A 22,861-nucleotide genomic window follows, 5' to 3' on the forward strand; every position below is an offset into this window, starting at 1 on the left:
AACAGTAGGCCTACTAGCAGCTCAACTGGTACCATCAATTCGGCAGAAACGTCTACATATGCAGAAGATAGCCCGAGGAAAAAACAACTAAAAACAATTATTTTTAAGAAACAGAAACACATCAACAGCCTGAAAAAAAAATCAAAGCTCTTCAACAGTCTCGGAGACGTTTGCAGAAAAAGTGTACAACCTTCAAGCAAATAATTGATGAACTTGAGAACAAAAGAATCGTGTCTGAAAATTGCTTGGATCTGTCCCACGTGAAGGTGAAGCACTTCTAGAAAGACTGGAAAGTTCTGTAAACGAAAAGGGATTTTCAAAGGAGCAGTATTCGCCTGAATTACGATGTTTTGCGCTCACGTTGCAATACTATTCTCCAGCAGCCTACGAGTACGTTCGCAAAACCTTCAAATGTTGCCTACCTCATCAGAGAACAATACGACGATGGTATTCATCCATAGGTGGTGAACCAGGCTTTGCATCTGAAGCGTTAAAAACTTTAGAAGCCAAAGCCAAACACGCGAAATCTGCTGGTAAATCAACTGTCGTGTCGCTTGTTGTTGATGAAATGTCAATTAGGAAACACGTGGAGTTTGACGGAAAGAATGTTGTTGGCTACGTAGATATGGGTACTGGATTGATAGATGATACATTACCAGAAGCAAACAATGTGATTGTTTTAATGGTGGTATCCTTGAACGACTTTTGGAAATTTCCCTGCGGGTATTTCTTAATAAATTCTTGCTCTGGATCCGAACGAGCTGAAATGCTACGAAAGTGTCTTACGGAACTAAATCATATAGGCGTTGAAGTAGTAAGCTGTACATTCGATGGCACAAGCTCTAATCTCACAATGGCCGAAAAACTAGGCGCGAAACTGAATGTGAGTAACATAGATGAGATGGTCCCTTACTTCAAGCACCCCGATACAGGATATCCAGTCAATGTGATTCTCGACCCTAGCCACATGTTAAAGTTAATCAGAAATTGCTTGGCTGACAAGAAAGTGTTGTACGATGGTAAAGGAAATGCTATCAAATGGAACTACATAGAAGAATTACAAAAGCTGCAAGATAAGGAAGGTCTCAAAATTGGAACGAAATTAACTACAGCTCACATTCAGTGGCAAAGGCAAAAAATGAAAGTTCGCTTACCAGCACAAGTACTTAGTTCGTCTGTTGCAGACGCCCTTCAAATATGTGAAGAAGAACTGCGCCTTCCGCAGTTTCAAGGAGCAGCAGCCACTATTAAATTTCTTAGGGTTTCTGACAGATTGTTCGACACTCTAAATTCGTCCAGTCCCATTTGCAGAACATACAAGGCACCTCTTAGGGAAACCAACAAATCTTTCTGGCTCCCCTTCTTAAACGAAGCAAAGTCATACATTTTAGGACTTCGGGACTCAGAGGGCAAAGACATACTTAAATCACAACAAAAAACAGCTTTCCTTGGCTTCCTTGTTTGTATAGATAATGTCATCCGACTTTTCAATTCATTAATTGTGGAGAGAAAAATTCTGCGTTATTTACTGGCCTATAAGTTAAGCCAGGATCATATTGAAATGTTTTTTTGGCTGTATTCGAAGACAGTTTGGGTGTAACAATAATCCGTCAGCTAGGCAATTCAAGTCAGCCTACAAAAAACTGTAGGTTAGAAATCAAGTGCGGTGTTCAGGAAATGGCAATGTATCTTCTCTTTCTGACATAAGTATTTTGCACATTTCAACCCTCCCGCTAACAAACAAACTTCGAGACACGGAAAACGTGTGTTTAGAGCCCACTATGAACTTACCTGCAGATTTCTCACGCCTGAGTTTGTATGTTGAAACAGTTATTCCCTACATTGCTGGATTTGTTGTGTTAAAATTATCTAAAAAATTGGATTGTGACGTTTGTGTAAATGCGCTGTTTGCCAACGACGAGAATTACACAATGATTGAAACCAAAACCAATGGCGGTTTGATATCACCATCAAAAGATGTTGTTGAAATATGCAAGGTAACAGAAGCCTTTTTTCGATGCGCGCAGAAAGCCAGTAACAATTTAAATGTGCATTTCAAAACGAATTCATTGTTACAAGCAGCAAAAGCAGCTACTGAAAAAAGTGTCTTCAATAATCTTGACGAGCATTGCAAAAGTTTCGGAGTTTTTTCCGGACACATGCACGAATTAATAAAAGATATTGCCAAGTGTTATTTCAATGTGAGACTCCACCATGCTATAAAAGTCGCAACCATATAATGACCGGGAAGAAAGTACGCTCGATTTTAAGTAGACTAGTGATTTTCAAAAATCAGTAAAATGTTCGGTATATTATGGTTTCCCTCAAAGGAACAGTTTCACAATGCTTTTAAGATATTAGTTACATCCCAACATAAATTATAACATTTCACTTAAGAGTGTGTTTCGTAGCATTAAAAGACGTGCCTTAATTATTTTGCAAATTTATCATTGTTATGGTGACGATGTCAGGGGTTTTCGTAATTTTTTTAGAAATATAGTGCAGTATATTAGCAACTACGTTAAGAACTGTTATTTTATTCACACAGAGAAAAGAAATACAAAGTGCTAAAATTTGGCGTCTGTCTTTTTATATCCTATATAGGCTTGTTATTATATGTGTGTTGTAAAATGTATAAAAAAGTTAAATATATTCAACAATATTTGGTAATTATATATATTTAAAAACTTTTATGTACGCTACTTGAAACTACGTGAAAGGTTTTCAGTCTATAAAGGCATATTCTATGATTTTTTTAAATTATTAATTCTTATGCAAACAATTAATAAAATTGAAAGTTTCTTACATTGTCAGTATATGCATAGCATTACAGTTATTCCAAACAATTCACTACCATTGTTTAGCTAAGGTTTGCATGTTACGTTGGTTGAGTAAGTAGACTGGAACATGAACAAGATATTGAAAAGACTTCTAACTTCTACTAATACACATATATTACAAGAGATTTGTAATAGATTAAATGAGGTAAGTAAGAATTCGTTTTTATAAACGTTGTGTATGAAATTATAAAATTTGAGACGTATAATAACAAAAATAAGTGCGTTCCGAAGACATATGTCGGTAGTGTTACCCACTGAAACATTATTCCCACTTCAACTCTCTGTAAAAATAAAAGTATGGGGCTGAATGCGTCAAGAGGGGTATATAAATAAAATTTGAGGCTTCTTCCTAATTTCATACGCTGGTCTCCCCCACTTATAATTGCAAACAAAAATTTTTCCACGATGTAGTAATTTACTCTGCGTATTCACAAAAATGTTTGGCAGTAAATAGGTATTTAATTTTTAAAAATTAAAGTATTCATGTTTCGAAAAAAATATTAAAGCGGTGTGGGGAAAAATGTTTACAGATAATCCAGTAAAATTTTCAGTTTGATTGTTTTGATAGTTTCGGAGCTGTTGCGAGTTTAGTTTGGAGGATTTTTCGGCCGCGCGAGGCAAGTTTGGCTCGTTTTCTTTTTCTTCCAGCGTAGGAAGCAGGGAACAAACACCGATACCCGGCTTCACCTCGCATCCTCTGCTAGCCTTCCCTTGTCCTCTCCAGATGTCCAGATGTATTACTGTATATTAGCTCCATGATTCAGACGCGACGCCACACTATGCCTCGCGACAGCTCATCACATCACCGTGTTTTCGTTCCCCCCCCCCCCCCCCCCCTCCAAATTCTTGAAATTAAATTTCTGTCGTGATACTCCTTCAAAGATGGATTATGTAATTTTTCCCCCCTCTACTTAACGTACTAATCGATTGACATACTGAGGACAAATCGATTAAAATACTTTTACGAGTGAACATTCACTAAAATTAAAGTAACAATGAAAAACAGCCTTTAACTAGTTAACTACAAAAAAAAAACTACGGTATGCCTTTGTCATATCTCTTATATACACGCAGTCTGCTCGCGACGAAGATGGAGCAGTCATTCCATGTTGCCGCCTCTGTTTGATCGCAATAGTTCTGTGCGCGCCGCGTCTAATTATGTGTGCATTGCTTTTATGTGAATACACGGAAGTGGCGTCGTGTCGTATCTCATTCTGTGTGTACCCGGTCCCCAATGACCTGGATACTGTTTGACAAATCAGTTAATATAATTTTGTAACTGGTTTAGGCAGGGCATAGGCGGCCAGAAACATTTTTCGGGGGTGCCTCAAAACTTTAACAAAGTTTTTTTCTATTGTATAGTTTACAGACATGCAATATTAATACATTTTAGCGGCAGTTTTATTAAATAACATTAAGATATTAATTTATTACGATGTCTCCTGATTAAGACAAAGTTTAGTCGAATCTCAGTGTGTTCGTAAAACAACGCAAACTATTCCAGTTTTACTGCAACATAGTAAGTTTTAAATACAGCTGTAAAATTCCTCATGATTACTAGGTGGTTAGGGGGGGGGGGTTATAATAGTTCGCATGTAGGTAAATCATTTTACTAAGAATCTTTAAAATAAAGACTGCCCAACGTAAGACGTCGCAAATATCATACAAATATTCAGAATTTGTCTTCTTGTTAAATTAATACGCAAAATGTCCAGGTTGAAAGTTGCAATTATTCGAACATGCTAGTTAGTCCGCTGGGTAAAGCTTGGAAGAGCTTGGGTTCGATTCCCTGCGGTAGCACGTTGGGAAAGAGAGAGAGAGAGAGAGAGAGAGAGAGAAAGGGGGGTAATTACTAACATTTCGCGCACGTTTTACACCATGTTCAAACGATTCCTTCGAATCATACGAGTAAACGTCTAGTTCACTATTTGAAACCGAGAAATCTTTTCGGTGTATCACCACACATGTTAATGAATAATCAATCAGGTTACGAATAAATGATTCGCGTTTAATACGTTAATGAGCCGTAGTAACTGCTGTTGGCAAACGATCCAACTTTCAGATTCTGACACCGCTACGACAGCTCAGCAAATGATGACTTCCCCTCCCCTCCCAAAGACCCTATCAATTACGCGACATAAAATATTACCCCAACCACCCGTACTTCTTAAAGCCAATAACAAATGACACAGCAGTGGCCTTGAACGGCCGTGACAATGGCATTACAGCAACGCTTACTCAAATCACTTGTAATTTTATTTTCGTGGCCGTACGCCCAACTTCTCGGGCACGAAATTTTCCCCTCCTGAGAAACTCGAAGGTTGGGTGAGGAATTGGGAAAGGAGGAAATTTGCTGCCGTACGCTACGAAACAATGCCTACGTCACAAAGAGTCCTACAGTAGATTTGCTGTTACACGAAAACTTATGAATGGCCTTGTTTTTATTTTCCACCCCACCCCCCCCCCCCCTTTTTTTTTAATTTTTGGCCACATGACATCAATCATGTATCGATAACGTAAATTATCTGACAAATATCCTTACGTCAATTCTTACTCTAAGATAAGTACGAACACGCTTTAGTTGCTACTGGTCTAAACTGACTTTCTCTGGAAAACTGGTTTCCAAAGGCATCTTTTTGATTGAGTACAAATTTTTTTTTCCTTGTGCAGTGCAATGACTCTCAGCCTGGAACGGTTTCAGTTCAGCTGTCAATTTCGGTTCCGTGTGGTGGGTTTGGGTCGCACTGGCGAACCGAGGTCAGAGTGGACTGTCCGGGGCTCGAACCCGGGTCTACTAGAAGCTGCGAGCTGACGCAGTGGCGCCCATTAGTCGAATTAGCAGCCTCGCGAACTTCTGGGCTCGCCGCGGGGTGTGGGAGGGGTGGGAAGGAGGGTTTGGTTGAAATATCGTCGGCGCGAGGCCGCGCGGCTGCCGGTATAAAACTATCCTCCCTCCCCCACCCCCACCTCTTCCACACCACTCTTGTTTAATTACCGGAGAGTTTTAGCGCGCATTAGCGCCGAGTATCCCCCCCCCCCCCCCAAACAACAAGAGAAGGCCGGGCGCGCCCGCGATAAATAACACATCTCCCTGCTCGCAGCGCGGGCCCCGGGAAATGGCGAGACGCCGATTTGGCAACAGCGCAGCGGCTACCAGCCCGGCGCTGGGGCGGCTCGGGATAGGGGCCATAACCGTCCGCGAATTTACAACCCGAACCATGCCCCATAACCTCGCAATAGAAGAAAAAAAACTGTCTCACGTTGCGAGACGTTGGTTAAATTAACTTATTTATTTAATTACTAGCCGTGTGCCCCATGGGAAAGTATCTCCCCACCACCACCCTCATTTTTTATGAACTCCCAAAAACGCTGATAAAACTGACTTTTATTTATAAAACAGAAGCCTGAACACACATTTCCATATTTCTAACTTCAAAAATGACAAACTTCCGTACTTTCGTCCCCTATTCAGGTCATGATTTTATATTTATGTTAATCACTGATCAACGTTTAGCCTTTTTCAATTGCTTAACTTTCACGAAATTAAAAATATATACAGAGCATACTTTTTGCATAATTAGCTGCCAAAGTTACATTTTTAACGTTTTTGGGTTGTACAAATAAAGAGAATTCAATTTATTGCAAAAGCTGAAACTTTTTAGGTTAACTGCAATGCCACTGGCTACTTCATGATATGGTTTGCATTTCTATCACTATAACTCATTTCATGTTTCTTGGCTGTAAAAATCGTAACAAAATTGAGAATTTTTAAATGACAGGTAAAATTGATTAACATTTTCTGAAAGAAATGTTCGTGCGTATACTCGAACAAAGAAAACAATGCCTGGACTAAAGTGAAAACGCTCGCGAATCGTGCAGCCGTAGCGCAGTGGTCAAGTGTTGGTTTTGAGAAGCGGGCAGTTGGTAATTGGGTACTTGGCTGGTACATGTCACACGACGCGAAGTTTCACTCTGCTCCACTGCAGGGCTCCGGCGAGGCAGAGACCCTGCAAGCCGCTCGCATTCCGGGCGCAGCGTGCAGCTCGTGCAAGAAGAGGGGGGGGGGGGGGGGGGGGGGGGGAGACGCCCACACGGCCGAATTTGGAAACTAGAACCCGGGCACCCGGTCCTTTGTTCCGAGCACGCGTCGTTAGCCGCCTCGCAGAGCTGGCGCGCCGCCGGGGCCAGACTCCTCCGTGACTCGTAGCGCGTACCTCACGCCCCGACCATAGAGCGATAATCACGTAGACTTGACTTCTGTCCTCCATCCAGCACAGTTTTGTAACACTTCACGAATAAATTCAAACAGATACATGAGTCCAACTTTTTTTTTTGGAATCTTCAGAAACATTTACTAACTTCAGATGTGCGTTAATGTTGATTTCTTCTTTCATCGTTGGCATACCAGGCTGCCCTTGAAACATGTGAGCGTTTGTTATTCTTGCGTGAATGGACGGTCGTTGGTTTGACACGCCGTGTTAAGAACCTCTAGCCAATTGTAAATACGAATCTCTCAGGCTCAATGAATCGCATTATACGTTGATAGAGACCTGCAAATTCGCGGTTTCGATGGCCTTCAGGATAGACTGCACATACCCCTGTACACTCGGGCAAATAACGCAAGTTCATTGGCTATCGACTTAAGTCGTCTCAGCTGGTTTGTCTGTGATTCGATCCTTCTTTGGTTGAGGGTTTATAACTGGTTGAGATTCGTCCAGATGAACAATAAGCCAATAACAAAATTATCTAAGAGGTATATGTGTTTGAATTCTAGCCTATCACCGAATGAATCCGCGAATTTTGCAGGTCTCTACACATTGATCAACACAACCGGTAGCCAATAAATAGTTTAAAGTTAAAATATTTGTCCTGACATTAAAACAAACCGCGAATTGTGAGTCTCTCATGAAGTACACACAAAGGGACTTTTTATTTTGAAAACGGGTGTAAAATTAACGATCGTTTTCAGTTTAGTGCCGGCTTTGTTTTCTTTGTTCTACGAGAAACCGCACGAAAATTTTGCTGGTTCAATGACCCGCAGGCTAGACTTGATGGTGATGTGTTTCTTCAAGCCAATGGCTGTTGACCTCCATAGAAAATATTTTAAGGGGTATTAGACCCCGCCATCTAAGTTTTTAAATTCATTTTTGGATAAAATTCTATTTTTAACTATTTGTGCTCATATTTTGGCATGTCAAGGCATTAATCATATATTCAGACCTTCTATGCATTGTTGAAATTACATATTTACTAACAGTCTCCAGTCTGTAAGCGCCGCGAGGAAATAACTTATTACTTCACTCGGGCGACTACAACTCTCATGATGATCATAAGTGCTAAATTCAATTAAGTAATCAAATCTAAGTACTATGCCATGTCGAGCCAACACATTTTAGCTTAAACGCTTTATTGCAAGAAAATAAAAATATTTGATACTGCACGATGGCGAGCCTAATACCACTTAAGTCTTGAGTGACCTGAATTAGATTAGACCGTTGTGCTTCTTTTAATTGATTACTTTTTTGATAAATCGCAAAAAACATACAAGTTGTACACAAACGTGTACTTGAAGAAATTAATATTTTTTTTTAAATTACTCATGAACGCTATTGCAGGAATTAATAACAGGCGCCAGAGGTATTCCACAGCTAACAACAAAATAATACTATTAATAATTAATTTTATTGCATTAACCATAGCATGAAAAACCTGGAGTCATGGAACCAACAAACAAACAAATATTAAATCCAGTCTATGGGATGTCGTAGATAACCTGACTCTTAAACAAAAATGAAATAAAAATATTTAAATTCCTGAAAGTGTTCACAAAGTAAAAAGTCTTGGGGTTTGCTCCGGCTTGCTCGAGCATAAAATTCCTAACTTCTGGACCTCTGAACTTGTGTGTGAGTAAATTGTGAATTTTTAAATATTTTTGCCGATAATTGCCGAAAGTCAATATTCACTTAATTTGATGATAATTCAAAGTTTATACTAATACTGTCCAAATACGTCGACTGTAAAAATTACGTCAGCGTCCCAATATAAAGACGATGCAGACCATACCTTAACTCTGGACGATTAAGGTCGTTCAGAAAATACGTCGGCACTCACGTAAATTGAATGCAATCCTTCTGCATTCAATATCAGGGCGTCGCTGATTATTGCCCTGTATTTTGACGTAATTTTCACAACAATAACGCCGAAATTAGCCTCGCCACGTACAAATATTCCCCGAGGGAATACACTTCAACACGCACTAAATTGCGTCATTTTCCACTCTTTTTTCTTCTCTCTTGCCTAAATTAAATTGTTACTTGAAATAGGCCAATCACGGCCGCGACACGTTAGCGTCCTTTTTACCTAAGCCAATAAAATGTCATTATTACACAAGCATAGGCTCGTTGAAGCTGTTCCAAACGCCACGCGATTATTTATATCAGCAGTTGTCATGACGACGCAGCACGAGCTGCGCGCGCCGCCATGCAAGAAACAAAACAAAACACTGCCGAAAGTCCGGGAAGCGGCAGTAACCTCGAACGTAAAACAATAACAAACAGTTTCAGTTAGTCTGATAATACCGTAGTATTACAAAGTGTTGGGATTGTTTTAACTTGTCGTGTATGTGTGTGTGTGTGCGTTAGTCTGAGAGGAGTTGGGAGCCACCAACTGGTGTTGAAGAGACGTAGAGACGTGGCAACGTCGGGCCGCCCGAGACGTCGCGAGGTCACGTGGACCAATCAGCGAGCAGAGGACAGAGGTTGAGACGAGTCAATTGCAGCGGCTCGTCGAGCAGCACACACTACAAGTCCGTCCTGAAAACGTCGCCCAACTCGGGCTAAAGGCGCGCCAGAGGATTTACAACGCGGTAAAAACCAAACTTGTTCTTAAATTCAGCTTTAAACTATTCATCAATTTTTTTTAATGTATCACTTTGGGAAATCCAAGCTCCTCAAACGTTGGAATAGAAACGATCCATGTGCATTAATAATTAGCCCTCACTTGATCTTTTTATTCACGATATTTATATTTCCTGTGTGTCTAGCAAAACCCCGTTTTCTCTGACCTCTTCAAGTCTTTTATAATCTTTCACTGACCAAAAAATTTACAATTTACATATAATGTAAATCACAAAACTAACACTATAGATATTTTACGCAACCTCCTAAAACCGTCATAGTTACAGTGAAGTTAGGCATTCAATAATGTCGTGACTAAACTGCTTACACGATAACTAAATCCTAGAAAATATGAACGAAGGCACCATTACTGACGGAATACAAGCTAACGTGCCAAAACAATTCACTCAGCATTTGCATTGCTACAAACAGACTGAGCCCAAAATGAATGTGCGTGACATAGTTAATGGCTTAAAAATACAGGATGGCCCTTGTTTAGCCTTTTAATTTACATTCACAGACCTAACATACATTTCCCTGGCTGTTTCATAATTTTTAGTAGTAATACTGGGTTCGGATTCTTTCCCGGACATTTATGCTTTGTGTTGTCCCATTACCTCCAAAAGTTTGAGTTATTTGTAAATCGTTCCCTGAATAGCTTTCCAGTATTAACTGCGCACAAAAAAGCATGATACAACAAAATACAGTAAAATTATTGAATATTCGGTTATATTTCCAATGGTTTTTAATAATTATGCAGGAATAAATCAAATAAAGTATAAAATTATGCGCTAATTTTCGTAAGAATTACTCATTATTAGGGACAGGAAAAATTCGCTGGTTCAATGGCCTCTAGGATGAACTTTATAGTTCTACGTACACTCGGTCAAATTTCACCCTCTCATTGGCTGCTGTCTTGTGAAGGTGTCCCAATGTAGCGGCCTGTGATTCGACACAGCTTCGGTTGAGTGTTTCTCACTGGCCCGGAGTCGTCCAGGTGAGTTGTGAGCCAATAGCAGAGGCAGCAATGAGGTATAACTATATGAATTTTACGTTTTCGTGAAATGAATCCGCGAATTTTTCCGGTCTCTACTCATTATTATCTCGAGGTAAGTATTTCAAACATGCAGAAATAACCATAGCCATGTGTTGTAAACAGTTACACTGTCTTTCTTGAAGTTTTACAAACTATTTTGATGGAAACTGGTTTCCAAAAAGAATATTTTTTGTAAAAGTAGAGATACTTTTTTTTGTGTGTTGCAACGCTGCGCGAACCCGGCCTTTCTCCTGGAAACGCAGAACAAAAAAAAATCTTGGCGGCGGATGTTGGCAATGCCGGGCGAAGCCACCCCAGGGTCGCCGTAAGCTGTCCCTCCCAGGGACTCCCGAGCCAGCGCCCTTCACGAATAACAGTTCCTTTGAGCGGGTCCCTTACCTGGCCTTCTGCACCGCGGAGCGCGACGGAGCGGGCCCCACCGCCAGCCTGGTTCACACGCTCTCCGCCGAACACACGTGGCCGTTGAGAAAACGTGATCCCGACGACAGGAACCGGCGCATTCCGCGATCATCAATTAGAAGAGAAACCCCCGATTCTTTTTTCTTTTACCTTTTGCTAGTGTTTGTACACGTTTGAAAAAAAAAATTACCTACCTGGCTCCGCGCAACCTAAATAGTACGAAGTATTTATACAGTTTTTTTTGCAGACTATCTTTACCGACAAAATTTCCGCGCTGTTAACATGCAAAAATTTTAAATAGACGCTATAGTAAAAATAAATGTGTAACTATTCGGAAGTTTTTAATACACTACAAACAAATACTTCTTTATTTTATTTAATTCACTAAACCAACGCTAACCATAAGTAACAAAAATATTTTTTAAATAAATCTATCTAGGTGAATATAGAAGTTGGACGGGTCGTTACCACAACGCCGAAATACAATAACGCCGAATGTCAAAATTGACCACAACGCCGACTGTACCACAACGCCGAATTACCACAACGCCGAAATACCATAACGCCGAATGTCAAAATTGACCACAACGCCGAAATAACAACTGAATGAATTTGTGTGTGTTTCTAAAATGTACCTTAACGCCGAAATACCACAATGAAACCTAACCTTACCTAACCTAACCTAGCGTAATATAACCTAACCTAACAACCTAGCCTATCCTAGCCTAACCTAACCTAGACTAACCTAGTCTAACCTAAAGTCTAACCTAACCTAACCTTTGTGGCAGCCCTGCAATAACATATTTCGGCGTTGTGGTAATTCGGCGTTGTGGTACACAGCAGTTTTATAGCTGTCGGCGTTGTGGTCAATTTGGCATTTCGGCGTTGTGGTGCGTCCCCAAGTTGGACCCTGAGACCAAGGCGGAGGGAGTCTTCACTGGTGGAGCCAGCAGGTGACGGTTGGAGAGAGGAGCACGCTGTAAGGGGCGGAATGCCCCCCTACCCATACACCCCTACCCATGCACCCCTCCCCCACAAACACACACAAACAGCAAGGCTGCCAACCACGCCATCAGCTGGCACCAAACTCGCTCCGGCGAGCCCGTCTTGCCTGCAGGCTGCTGCTACGAACACTTGCGGAGACACTCTCTACCGAACCACGCACCGCTAGGCAAACGCCACTGATTGAAAAGCATCGACACTGTACGTATGAGTAATTCTGAAAGAAAAGTAGCGAACTCGTAAACGTATATAATTTAAAGTATCGATACCTTTGAGTACCGATACATTTTTTTTACATGCTAAGGGTTGATTTTTCATATTAAATAAAATATTAAAATAAAACTAAACAATCAATACTTTTATTACAAATTTGAATTTCGAACTAATTTTAAAAATTGAAACACGTCAGAAATTACTGAACAGATTATCTGTGACACTGTGAAACGTTTGGAAAGTACTTAACCTGAAAGGTAATAAAGAAAATTTTACCGTTAAATTGTCTACTACTTTTCTGTACAATCACTTGAAAACAATATTTTATCAAACAGTTTCGCTGATAAACTGTTTCATGTCATTTTATCTCCTAAAAATCAATTAAAGAAGATTAATTATTATACCTAGAATTATTCGATACAATACCTGCCAAAAAGTTCTCATATGAGCAAAAATAAGAATTAAAAAGTATCTAGAAAAAAAGTATCGGCATAGAAAGAAAACTACTCGATAACAAGAAATATCGGTAATTTTCCCGTGTCCCTACGTACCGCATTCGATGATTACGAACCAAAATAAGGAGTGTATAGTTATGATCTGCGTTACTCGTGGGTCACTGTATAAATCATTGACGTCCAAGTGCAAGGAACCATAGTTAGTTAACGAACGTATTTGTTGAATAAATAATTGTGTCTGTAAAAAATGACTTTTTTCACTGATACCTTAAAATACTTTTTTGAAGTTTTTATTTTTTTTTATATTTGAAGCGACCGCTGATTTGTTTAATAAATCTTAAATTGGCGTCGTAAAAGTTGCAAGTTACAACAGCAAACATTAACCTATAGGTAAAACTACCACGGTAAAAAGTTCAACTTCAAATTACTGATGAAGCTAAAGGAAAATTTCTAGCCCCCTTCTCGCCCCCCCCCCCCCCCCCCAAAAAAAAACTACTCGCCAACGAAAGATACAAACTGGTTTCCGCTCTTTAGTTTTACGTTACGAAGCAGAGTATACAACCAACCATCTGGCAGACTTTGGTTACATAAACATTGAAACATTGAAGCGATGCCGCATCCCATCTAGCCTACCTCTTTCCAGGTCACGTCTGGTTACGATTTTTCTTCTTCAGTGTGTGTCGGCTTCATCTGAGATGGGAAGTGGTTGGTTTTTGTTTGGCTGTGAGGCGGGCGTTTTCACAGAGTCCTAAATTTGATGCAGAATTTGCTTTGTAGGCGATTACGTGAACAGAAGAATATTCAGATGGTGCATTTTACCAGTGACTTCTAATGAAATTTTCTGGGCGTGGGAGTCGTTTCACAATAATCATTCACCCTTATAATAATACTCACACAGCTATTCCTTTATTTATTCAAGCAGTTCCTACTCGTCGCTAGCAGCAACCACTATCAAATTTAATACTTACAAGCTTCTACGTTCGTAGCTAGACCTCTCCGTCATTGTTTAATTCATTGGGCCAATAAGAAAGCGGCTTACAAGCTCACATTATACCCGTATTACTATTAAACCTGCTCCCTGAATCAGTGCCTTAATAAGGATTTGAATCCAGATCCACTCGTACGAAAGTTAGCGCTTCAACCAACTGCGCTGTATTCGATAGGACACAGAAAAACACGATTGAGTTTAATTTTTACCGGTGACTGCTTCTAAATCACTGTAAACTATACTGCGTCGTGCACATATTTCCATCTCATATAAAATTAATAAAACAGTTATTTGGCAACCCTAAAATATTTTGTTAGTACATAAATTACCAAACATGTTGCAACAAAATCGATTTTTTTCTCCCCCTCCCCCCCCCCCCCCCCCCCACCCAAACACACACACACAACAGAACCACTTATTAGCGATCGCGAACTTTTGCTTTAGCTGATACGCTACTTCGTGGACATTATTTTTTTTCTTGACAAACCGCAATACATATTAGATGAGGGGTATTTTTTTTATAGCGCTTTCCATGCTAAAATGACTTATTAAGTTGTCTAAAAATAATACATGGTGAACCAGTCTCAAGATTTTTTCAGGATCATTTAGTAAAATGTTCTTACATCGCAGGGTCAAAGATAATACGCAACACATATATATTTTTTCGGCATGAACGTGCCTATTTTTAAGCCAAAGGCAGGGGCGGCTCCAGGGCAGGGAAAGTCGGGTAACTGCCCCGTGTCGACACAGTTCATTTGTATTTCCTTTGCTTGTCTAGTGTTTCGTTATGACTATGGACATCGGGAAAAGGAAAAAATAAATTATCGTCGGCATGTAATTTCAAATTGCTGGTCAATTCCTATTTCAATTCATGATTTCGCATTATAAAACTTTAATTGATTTTATTGCCTAGGATAATTTCGCGATTTCAACAGCACATATATTAATAAAACTAACCTGAGGATAAAAATTATTACGCAAGAATATCTAAGTATGTTATCATAGTCCAAATTTAAGTTCCAGATTAGAATTTTTTTGTTTATGTAATAAGTGGCCCGGGGCCCCGCTGAGTCTAGGGCCGACGCTGGCCAAAAAGACTACAACCTCTTCAGAGAAAATTTTCACATGATTTAAGTGGGCAACCAATGACTCATAGTTTTTCATGTGCAACTATAAACTTAAGGTAGGCGTCAAAAACAAATACAAGTTTAGCAAAAGTCAGCTGGAAATTAAGAGGTCCACCAAGTCAGGAGTGCATTTGTGTTAGTGACGGCGCGGTATCTCGCCTCTAAATCCAAAGCTCTGAACGTGCGTGCAATTTTTCTCGTCGTGCACAAGAAGAGATTTGTGTGATAACTATAAAATTACGTGGCGGAGAAACTAGGAAAAGGTGTAGCACAAGTTTTTTTTAGAGTGCTTTCAAGAATATGTAACGGATGTTTCATGCCTAAAAATCATTCTGAAAACACCCGTTTTAGCCATTTCCTCTGTACTAAAAATAAGAGTTTAAAACGAAATAAGGAAATGGCCGCCCTCAACGTATTCTTAAACGCTTTTCTTAAATAGATCCCACTCGGCTCTCTAGAGCGGTTTTCAAGTCGCGTAGTTTCTTCTGTGTGTGCGCCCCGACAGGCGAGGCCCTTGAAGGTTTCTTTACTGCCAACAACGTTACTGTTTATTTCGGGACTTTTGCGTGTCCTGTAGACAATCAAATAAATAAATAAACGGGTTGGAAAAATAAACATGTTTGGAACACCTACTTACCATGATCACTTCGCGGCTTACCTACTGCTTGAATATGTGTGAATGTGTTTATTACTTACCAGCGCGTGTATGCCTGTGCCTAATTATTAGTTACTTGTAATTTAGCAATTTTGGTAAAATTTTGTAATGGTTACCTCTTACATTTGAACATTCAGTAAAAGCTTAATTCTGTTGTCTACCTTTTTCATATTTTATCATATATATTATGTTTATGTTATGCTTATTTTTGTAAAAATTTCTATTAATGATAGCAGAAAATGTGGGTAAAGTGTAAGAAAATGCGTGTCGGCCTTCACTTTGCAGGACGAGTCTGGCTTGGAGTTGCACCGATGCGCACACGGCCAGCGCTGGAGCGTCTCTGTCTGCGCGCTTCCCACGCGCCGCTTCCTGCAGCGCGGGCGCCCAGGGGTGCCCAAACACCGCCGCTGTCACGCGTGCTCTGTGAGCTCTGTGACCGCGCAGCTCTCGGCAGACGGCACGGCGGAAGTCAAGGAACGGAAGGTCCAAAGCCGGGGTTTGGTATTTTTTGGGCGTTACAACGTCTAATAAATCGATGAACGCCGGCTGCACGCACGAAAAAGTGTCCCGTTACGCACATTGTCCCGTTACGCTCACTGTACGCTTGCGTCGCATCTATCTCTCTTCCACTCGATTGGAACAACCATCGATTTGACTTTTTCGAGGCACATTAAACTTGAAACACTCCCATTCGTTTCCTACTTTTCCTATCATCGTCCTATCCTTAACAGAATAACACAGATTGGAAGAAGTTAAATAGCAAACATATATAAAAGTTATAGTTAAAATAATCTCTTCGTTAAAGTAATAAACATATTTGAATTAATGAGTGCAAATAAAAGTAAATTTATCAATTAAAATGTAGATTTTATTTCGCTCCTTTGTATCCGCAATACAAAATAGGGATAATTCAATAAAAATGATTCAATTTTATTCATAAAAGTATGCAATCATTTCATCAATGTTTTGTTATGACGTTGTCACGTTAAACTATCGTCCGTAAACAGACTTTACAGACAACCAAATTTTTTTAGTCTTTTTCGCTTTCGTCCGAGCCGTTTCAAAAATGGTTTAAAATTTCCCTCAGCGAATGAAATGATTGAATAGTCGACATAGCTACTCCGGAAACGAATTCTAGCGGCGGGTGCGGAAACTACGCTTGAATCGCGTCTATGTATTTAGTTGAAAGAATATTTGCGTTTATTACTCTCGGTATTATTTTTAACAATTCTACATTGAATTTCGTGTCCGAGTTTCGTATTATAAGTTTATTTGCAACGCGAGAACACATTAATATGCTCGTTACCGAGATTTTATTATACGCATGTCTGGCGAGTACTGAAAGATTTGCACACTTTTTTTAAAGGTAAATTGATGTTTACTCAAAACTAAGATTCATGTTGTTAACTTTTATTTCATCAAAAGTTCGGCATTTGAGACCATGAATTAGTTCCCAATATATGAAGGCCATTCCTGAATTTCATTTGCGAAGAGTGGATTACGAAATGAAAACTTTCCAGTTTATATGTCACCGTTACCATTCTGCTCTAAGGCAATAATTTAACTGAGAAATTTGTTTTAATGTTATCTTTGAAAGATTTGTGCAATGGGAGTGCATGACTTGATGTAAGTTTTTGGACATACGTCATTGCTAAAAAAAATGGCGTATGTCCAAAAACTTACATCAAGTCTTGTTTTAATGTATTTAACTAATCAAGGCCAATTCCTGACTTATTTAATGTCACGTATTGCAACTGCATTCTTTGTACGATAGCTTTCCCGAAATTTTTTCGTGGAGCCGCCCCTGACCCCATCCATATAAATTTATTTTGTGCCAGACCCTTGATAGCTAGATTAAAATGAAAATGATTATGATTATCTATATAAGTGAAACCCTACTTCATTCTTTTTTAGGTCCAGATTGCATTTTTGAAACTCATCCGAGAGCCTAATACAAAATTTAATATTAGGTATATTATATACACATAATGTAATATTTTCATAAAAAAATTAATGTTTAGTAAAATAAGTTGAGTAACCAATAAATACAAAACATGGAATGTAATTAAGTAACGAAAAATAGGTAATTTAAAAAATGTACTTACAAAAAATAAAATACCTTAAAATTCGAGAAAAATAACCATGGAAAAAAATATAGATGATAAGAATTTAACTAACGGTTTATTTTTCTTGAATATTTGTGTGAGTATACTGACAGCTGAAAACGTATTCTGCACGCATGCATACAATAACAACTGCTTATTCACTTCTCGGCTTCTACGGCGAAGCGACGGCTTTACAGACATCAAGTGCTATTAAAAACTTTTAATCCCAGCTCCAAGTTGACTGTAACCAGACTTGACTAAACGCCGGATATACGCCATCGTTTTAGTGGGCGTGGCCTCAACCCAGAAGGCAATAAATAATTGATGATGACGATGATGATGATTATGAGCTTGATCGTACAGAAGGCTTGAATGCCCCATCCATCGCCACGGGAAAAATGATCATGGCATGACTGGAACGTACTAGGCGAGTTAATACAGCCATGGTATGCCTACACCATTGTCTTCTCAGGGTGGCTAATAAAACTGTGATATAAAAGAAATTCAATGACTTTTCCAGGTTTTTGGAACAAAATTTTACAGGACCACTGAATTTTGTTAGACACCAATAACCAACCAAAAATTCCAATTCAAATGGTGACTCGTAGGATATACCATACTTCAACAGGCAACCATTCAATTATTTTATCGCACTACTGTCAGTAGCACTGAAGTCAATGTGCGTGGTACAAGTGCTGAGATACGAGCAAAAAGGAATGGGAGGAATAAATAACTTCTTGTGACACGAGAAACCAGTAAAAATTAAAAAAATGAATATCTGCTATAACTTTTAATTTCTCAGTAATATCATTAAAAAAATTCACCGACTACCTAAAAATTACCTTACCTTTTTCCTGTTGTTGAAGATCCCAACTTTTCTTCGTTGCTGAAAATTACATGACTTTACCCAGTTTTTTTATAGGTAAACTGATTTTCCCTGCTGCAGAAAATCCCTGATTTTTCCCTGCTGCTAAAAATCACCTGACTTTTCCCCGTTTCTGAAAATGTTCCGATTTTTTTCCTGTTGCTGAAAACCCCATGACGTTACCAGTTTTTCCCTGTTTTCCCTGTTGCTAGCCACCTTGCATCTGCAGTTAGGAGGGATAACGCCACCCTCGGTCCTGAACACGGGAACGACATCTTGCCACAACTGAAACATCCCCCAACCGGATGGGATTCTTGGGTCACCAGCCAACACGTGAGATTAGTTAAATACATTTAAATAAATTTCTCAGTTAAATTATTGTCGTAGAGCAAAATGGTAAAGGTGACATATAAACTAGAAAGTTTCAATTTCGTACTCCACTCTTCGCGAATGAAATTCAGGAATGACCTCCACCCATCGGGAACTACACCTCGCGCCCCAGTAAATTCGAAGACACCAGACTCCCGTCTCCCGTTATAAAAGTCGGCGCTCCCCTTCATTTTCGTCACAGCTCTTGTGCCAATAAGTATCCCCCCCCCCCCAACCACGGTCCCCCCGCAACCACAAAGGGCGTTCTACACGGGTCACTCGCCTTTCACTCTCGGCCGAAAACACGAGACCTAGGGAACAACGAGCCTATTGGTCAATTCTCGAAGTTGAGGTTAGGTGGCGGAAAGCAGGTGTTTTTTTTTTTACTTTCTAGTTGTTCCGAGGTCGCGGCCGACCTTGAGCCCAAAATAAAAAAAAGGTTGCGACAGTCGCGGGCATAAATTAAAACACGACGATAATTACTACTTCCAAGTCTCGCTGCCGTATCACGAATGTCAGCGACCAGAAGAACAAAGCTCCAGCCACGATTTATTGATTAACATCGTAATGCAAGTCTTTAAAATATCAGCCCCGAAGATAAAAGAATATTAGTGAAAAACCTAAATTGTGATGTTAAGTATATTCAAAAAATATCAGCCGAACGTTAAAAGTGTGAAGATAAGTATATCCAATACCTTAGGCTTACCAATGGAATAAAAAGAGTGGGTGGAAAAAATTTTCCGTAATTTTTTCCAAAGTTCGTGTAGGCCTACGTACTACGAACCGAAAGAATTTCTCAATACCCGAAAAAGTAACCAAAAGCTATGGGAAAGTAAAAAAAAATTTAAAAATCCTACTTCTGGAATGGAAAAGGATATAATTATTTATTTTCCTCCAAGACTCGTCGCGGAACAAAGACGCTGTGTTCATGGGACTTTTTTTTTTTCAAGGTTAGTTCTCAACAAAGAAACTCCTCCACCCCCGCCTCGGCGCTATGAACAGGCGTGTGAAAACGTGGGGAGCGGAAACAAGGAACGAAGAGAAGGAAGGGAGGGCCATGAGAAGTTCGGTACGAAGTCGGTGCGAATCTTCTTGTTCGCCGCCCCAGCTATTATTGGAGTGTCACGGCTAGGTCCAGTCCCTTTCAAAATACATTCCTGGAAAGTTCGCTAATTTTCACTTCGTTCCGTACGCACCTACCTACACCAGCGAAGATGCGACCAAAGTTGGCTGAGATGGCCAAAACAGCCCTAAAACCAAAGAATCAAAAATGTAAATACTCAATCAGGTTTATTAAAATTCAATTGATTTTTCAGCGGCTGATTTTTTTTTTGCCTAGGAACTTTAATACAACCATAAGGTGAGGTATCACACGCTATGTTGATTGTTTTTATTTTGTTATTTCTATCAGTTAAGGACCATTCCTATAAATTTAACACTATAGCTCTCTTGCATTGTTTGTTGTCACAAAGAATTTAAACATATATTCACTTCGAGTAATATAATGGGTGATATTAATTACACACACTTGCACGACCTATTATTACACTTAACTGAATATATATATATATATATATATATATATATATATATATATATATATATATATATATATAACAACGAATGCAAGAGAGGCATAGAGTTGTATTTACATAAATAACCCTCAACTATTAATCATGACGATAAAATTTAAAAAAAAATCAGCATGGCGTTTTTGGTGCCCATAAGCTCATTATTTTTCATATTCGAGTGAAACATATTTCAACCTGTTGCATTTGAAGTAAAGCAATTGACGTGATTTTAAATTGTACGACTCAAATATAATTGATATAATTTTATTCTGGCTCCAGGCTTGAAACGTATCGCGGTTGATATGCTTGGAATATAAACGTAATTGTCAGGACAAGCGGTGATAACACCACGCCATTTAATCGCCCGTTATTTTGTAGGCTGGGCGCGTTCCAAAACCGCCGCCCCTGAAAAATCTGATTTCATTAGCTGCCCTCGTCCCCCGAGCCGGCCGCCGTATCACCGTTTTTAAGTTCGGCCGCTTTTGTTCTGCGTTGTTATGCGTGCCATTATCACGGTACCTCTACTAGTATCACGGTACTGTACCATTATCACGGTGCATGTACCATCGTCGAACCAGTCTTGGTATGATAATATGCCTATAATTTAAAAACAATGCAAATAAACGGTGAAGCGGGTTTGGTTTACTATAGTATGATACAGTGCTCTAAATAATAAATTTAAAAAATTTGCAATTTTTTTTTTGTCACAAAGTCTCTATTTATATGTAAGCAAAAACTAAACACAATACGAAATAGATTTACTATCCGCAGGAAGGTGCCGACTTTTATGTTAGAGATAATTTGCTCATGGGTTAAGTGGAAGGTTTCGAACTATTTATATTTAAAATTCGACGATAAACTAAAGCGAGGTGTAAAAAAAAACCTTCAAGTTAGCAAAGGCTGCTGGAAATATAAATTTTTGTCTCCCACTCCACCCCCCTTTCCCAACGTTGCTGTTTGTTTCGTTATTTTTTTTATGACTTTCGTGAGCACATAGAGCTAGCGTACCATCACTGTGTGCCACTGTACAATTATTTGGAAAGTCTTGTACCATGATACGACAATGATGACCTAACAACACACAGCTTTTGCTCCCTTGCCCGCTATTTGCATACAATCTCGTCTGGCCGCGACGGGGGCCGGGTGTTTGCCCCCCCCCCCCCCCAACAACAAGGGGCAGCGCCGACTATCACCCTGTGATTGGTCGGGAGACGCGGCCTCGCCCGTTGCCTGCCCGGACTGCGTTTTATTTTCCGCGGCGGCATCAATCGCTGCCCATTACAGCTACCCTCGCCGCAAGGTTGAAACCCCGCATGACAAAGGCTTGCACGCTTCGGCCTGAGAGGCAATTAAACTTTCCTAAGTTACATCTGTGTAATATCTTCAAAAATGTCAACTCCACAAAGTTTCTCCTGTCATCTTCGATACGGAAGTTTCAGGCTGTAATATGTTATATTCTGTTTTTAATAAGTTTCATTTCGTTACGGCTTGGTCTCACATTCCGTGTTGGTTATTTCATTTTCGTATCTTTACTATGTATTAAGATACTTTTCTGTACATTTTGAAATTTTTGTTTAGTCCCAAATTTACTCACCAGATATTAAAAGTAGACTTGAAGCACGCATATATCTGCTTAGCATTGATGATTGGACTGCAGTTCTCTTGACGACCCTGTGTCGGTTGTGAACAAGTGGAATTAGTAGTTACCCACATCACGTGTGAGCCGCCAAAGGACGTGACCTTGTTATTGACCAACGAACACACTAAAAAAGGCTAGATTACTATGTACAGGCAAGTTGTGTCTAGCCTAGAGTGAAATCAATACAGGGCAAGCCTGTCGCTTGAGAAAAGCCGTTCGACAAGACAATACGGCAACCAACCAGAGGCCCCTTTTGCAGGCGGATGTGCCTAGGCGAACGTAGAAGAGGGAGAACGGTTAACGAAGAAGGACGTTAAAAAAAAACAGGAATATCCCTGGAAGCCGTCGACAGCAAAAGCCCATGGTAAAGATTGAGGGAGAGAGGGGTGGGTGAAGGGAGGAAGGGACGCGTGGATGGATAAACAAACGTCGCGGCGATAAGCCTTTGTGCGCACATGTTTACACCGCACACATGCAAGCGCTCTCTCTCTCTCTCTCTCTCGCGTGAACCGCGTCGTCTGTCGCCGGGCGAGTGTGGCGAGAACCTGTCTGCTGCTCCGTGCGCACCGTGCGAGTAGGCGGCGGTTCCGTAACCTCACTGCGAGGCAGCTGCGCGCTGTTATTTTTTTTTTCTCGTTAAACATACGAAGAACACTGGTTACATACTATCCAGGGATCTT

The 22,861-nt window shown here is 39.9% G+C and overlaps 1 protein-coding gene across 3 annotated transcripts in view; it reads right to left on the minus strand.

The window, feature by feature from the left end:
- The window catches only part of LOC134542572 (protein gustavus), a 197,383-nt gene that overhangs the window by 79,819 nt on the left and 94,703 nt on the right, over window positions 1-22,861 (minus strand). The window contains exon 2 of one of the 3 annotated variants that reach the window (XM_063386945.1): window positions 22,137-22,213. The exons of the other annotated variants lie outside the window; for them this stretch is intronic. Coding sequence (XP_063243015.1) covers window positions 22,137-22,213 — 77 coding nt within the window. The remainder of the gene's footprint in view (window positions 1-22,136; window positions 22,214-22,861) is intronic. 3 annotated transcript variants of the gene reach the window in all.

The sequence above is a fragment of the Bacillus rossius genome (genome assembly GCF_032445375.1).
Source record: "Bacillus rossius redtenbacheri isolate Brsri chromosome 9 unlocalized genomic scaffold, Brsri_v3 Brsri_v3_scf9_1, whole genome shotgun sequence".
NCBI lineage: Eukaryota > Metazoa > Arthropoda > Insecta > Phasmatodea > Bacillidae > Bacillus > Bacillus rossius.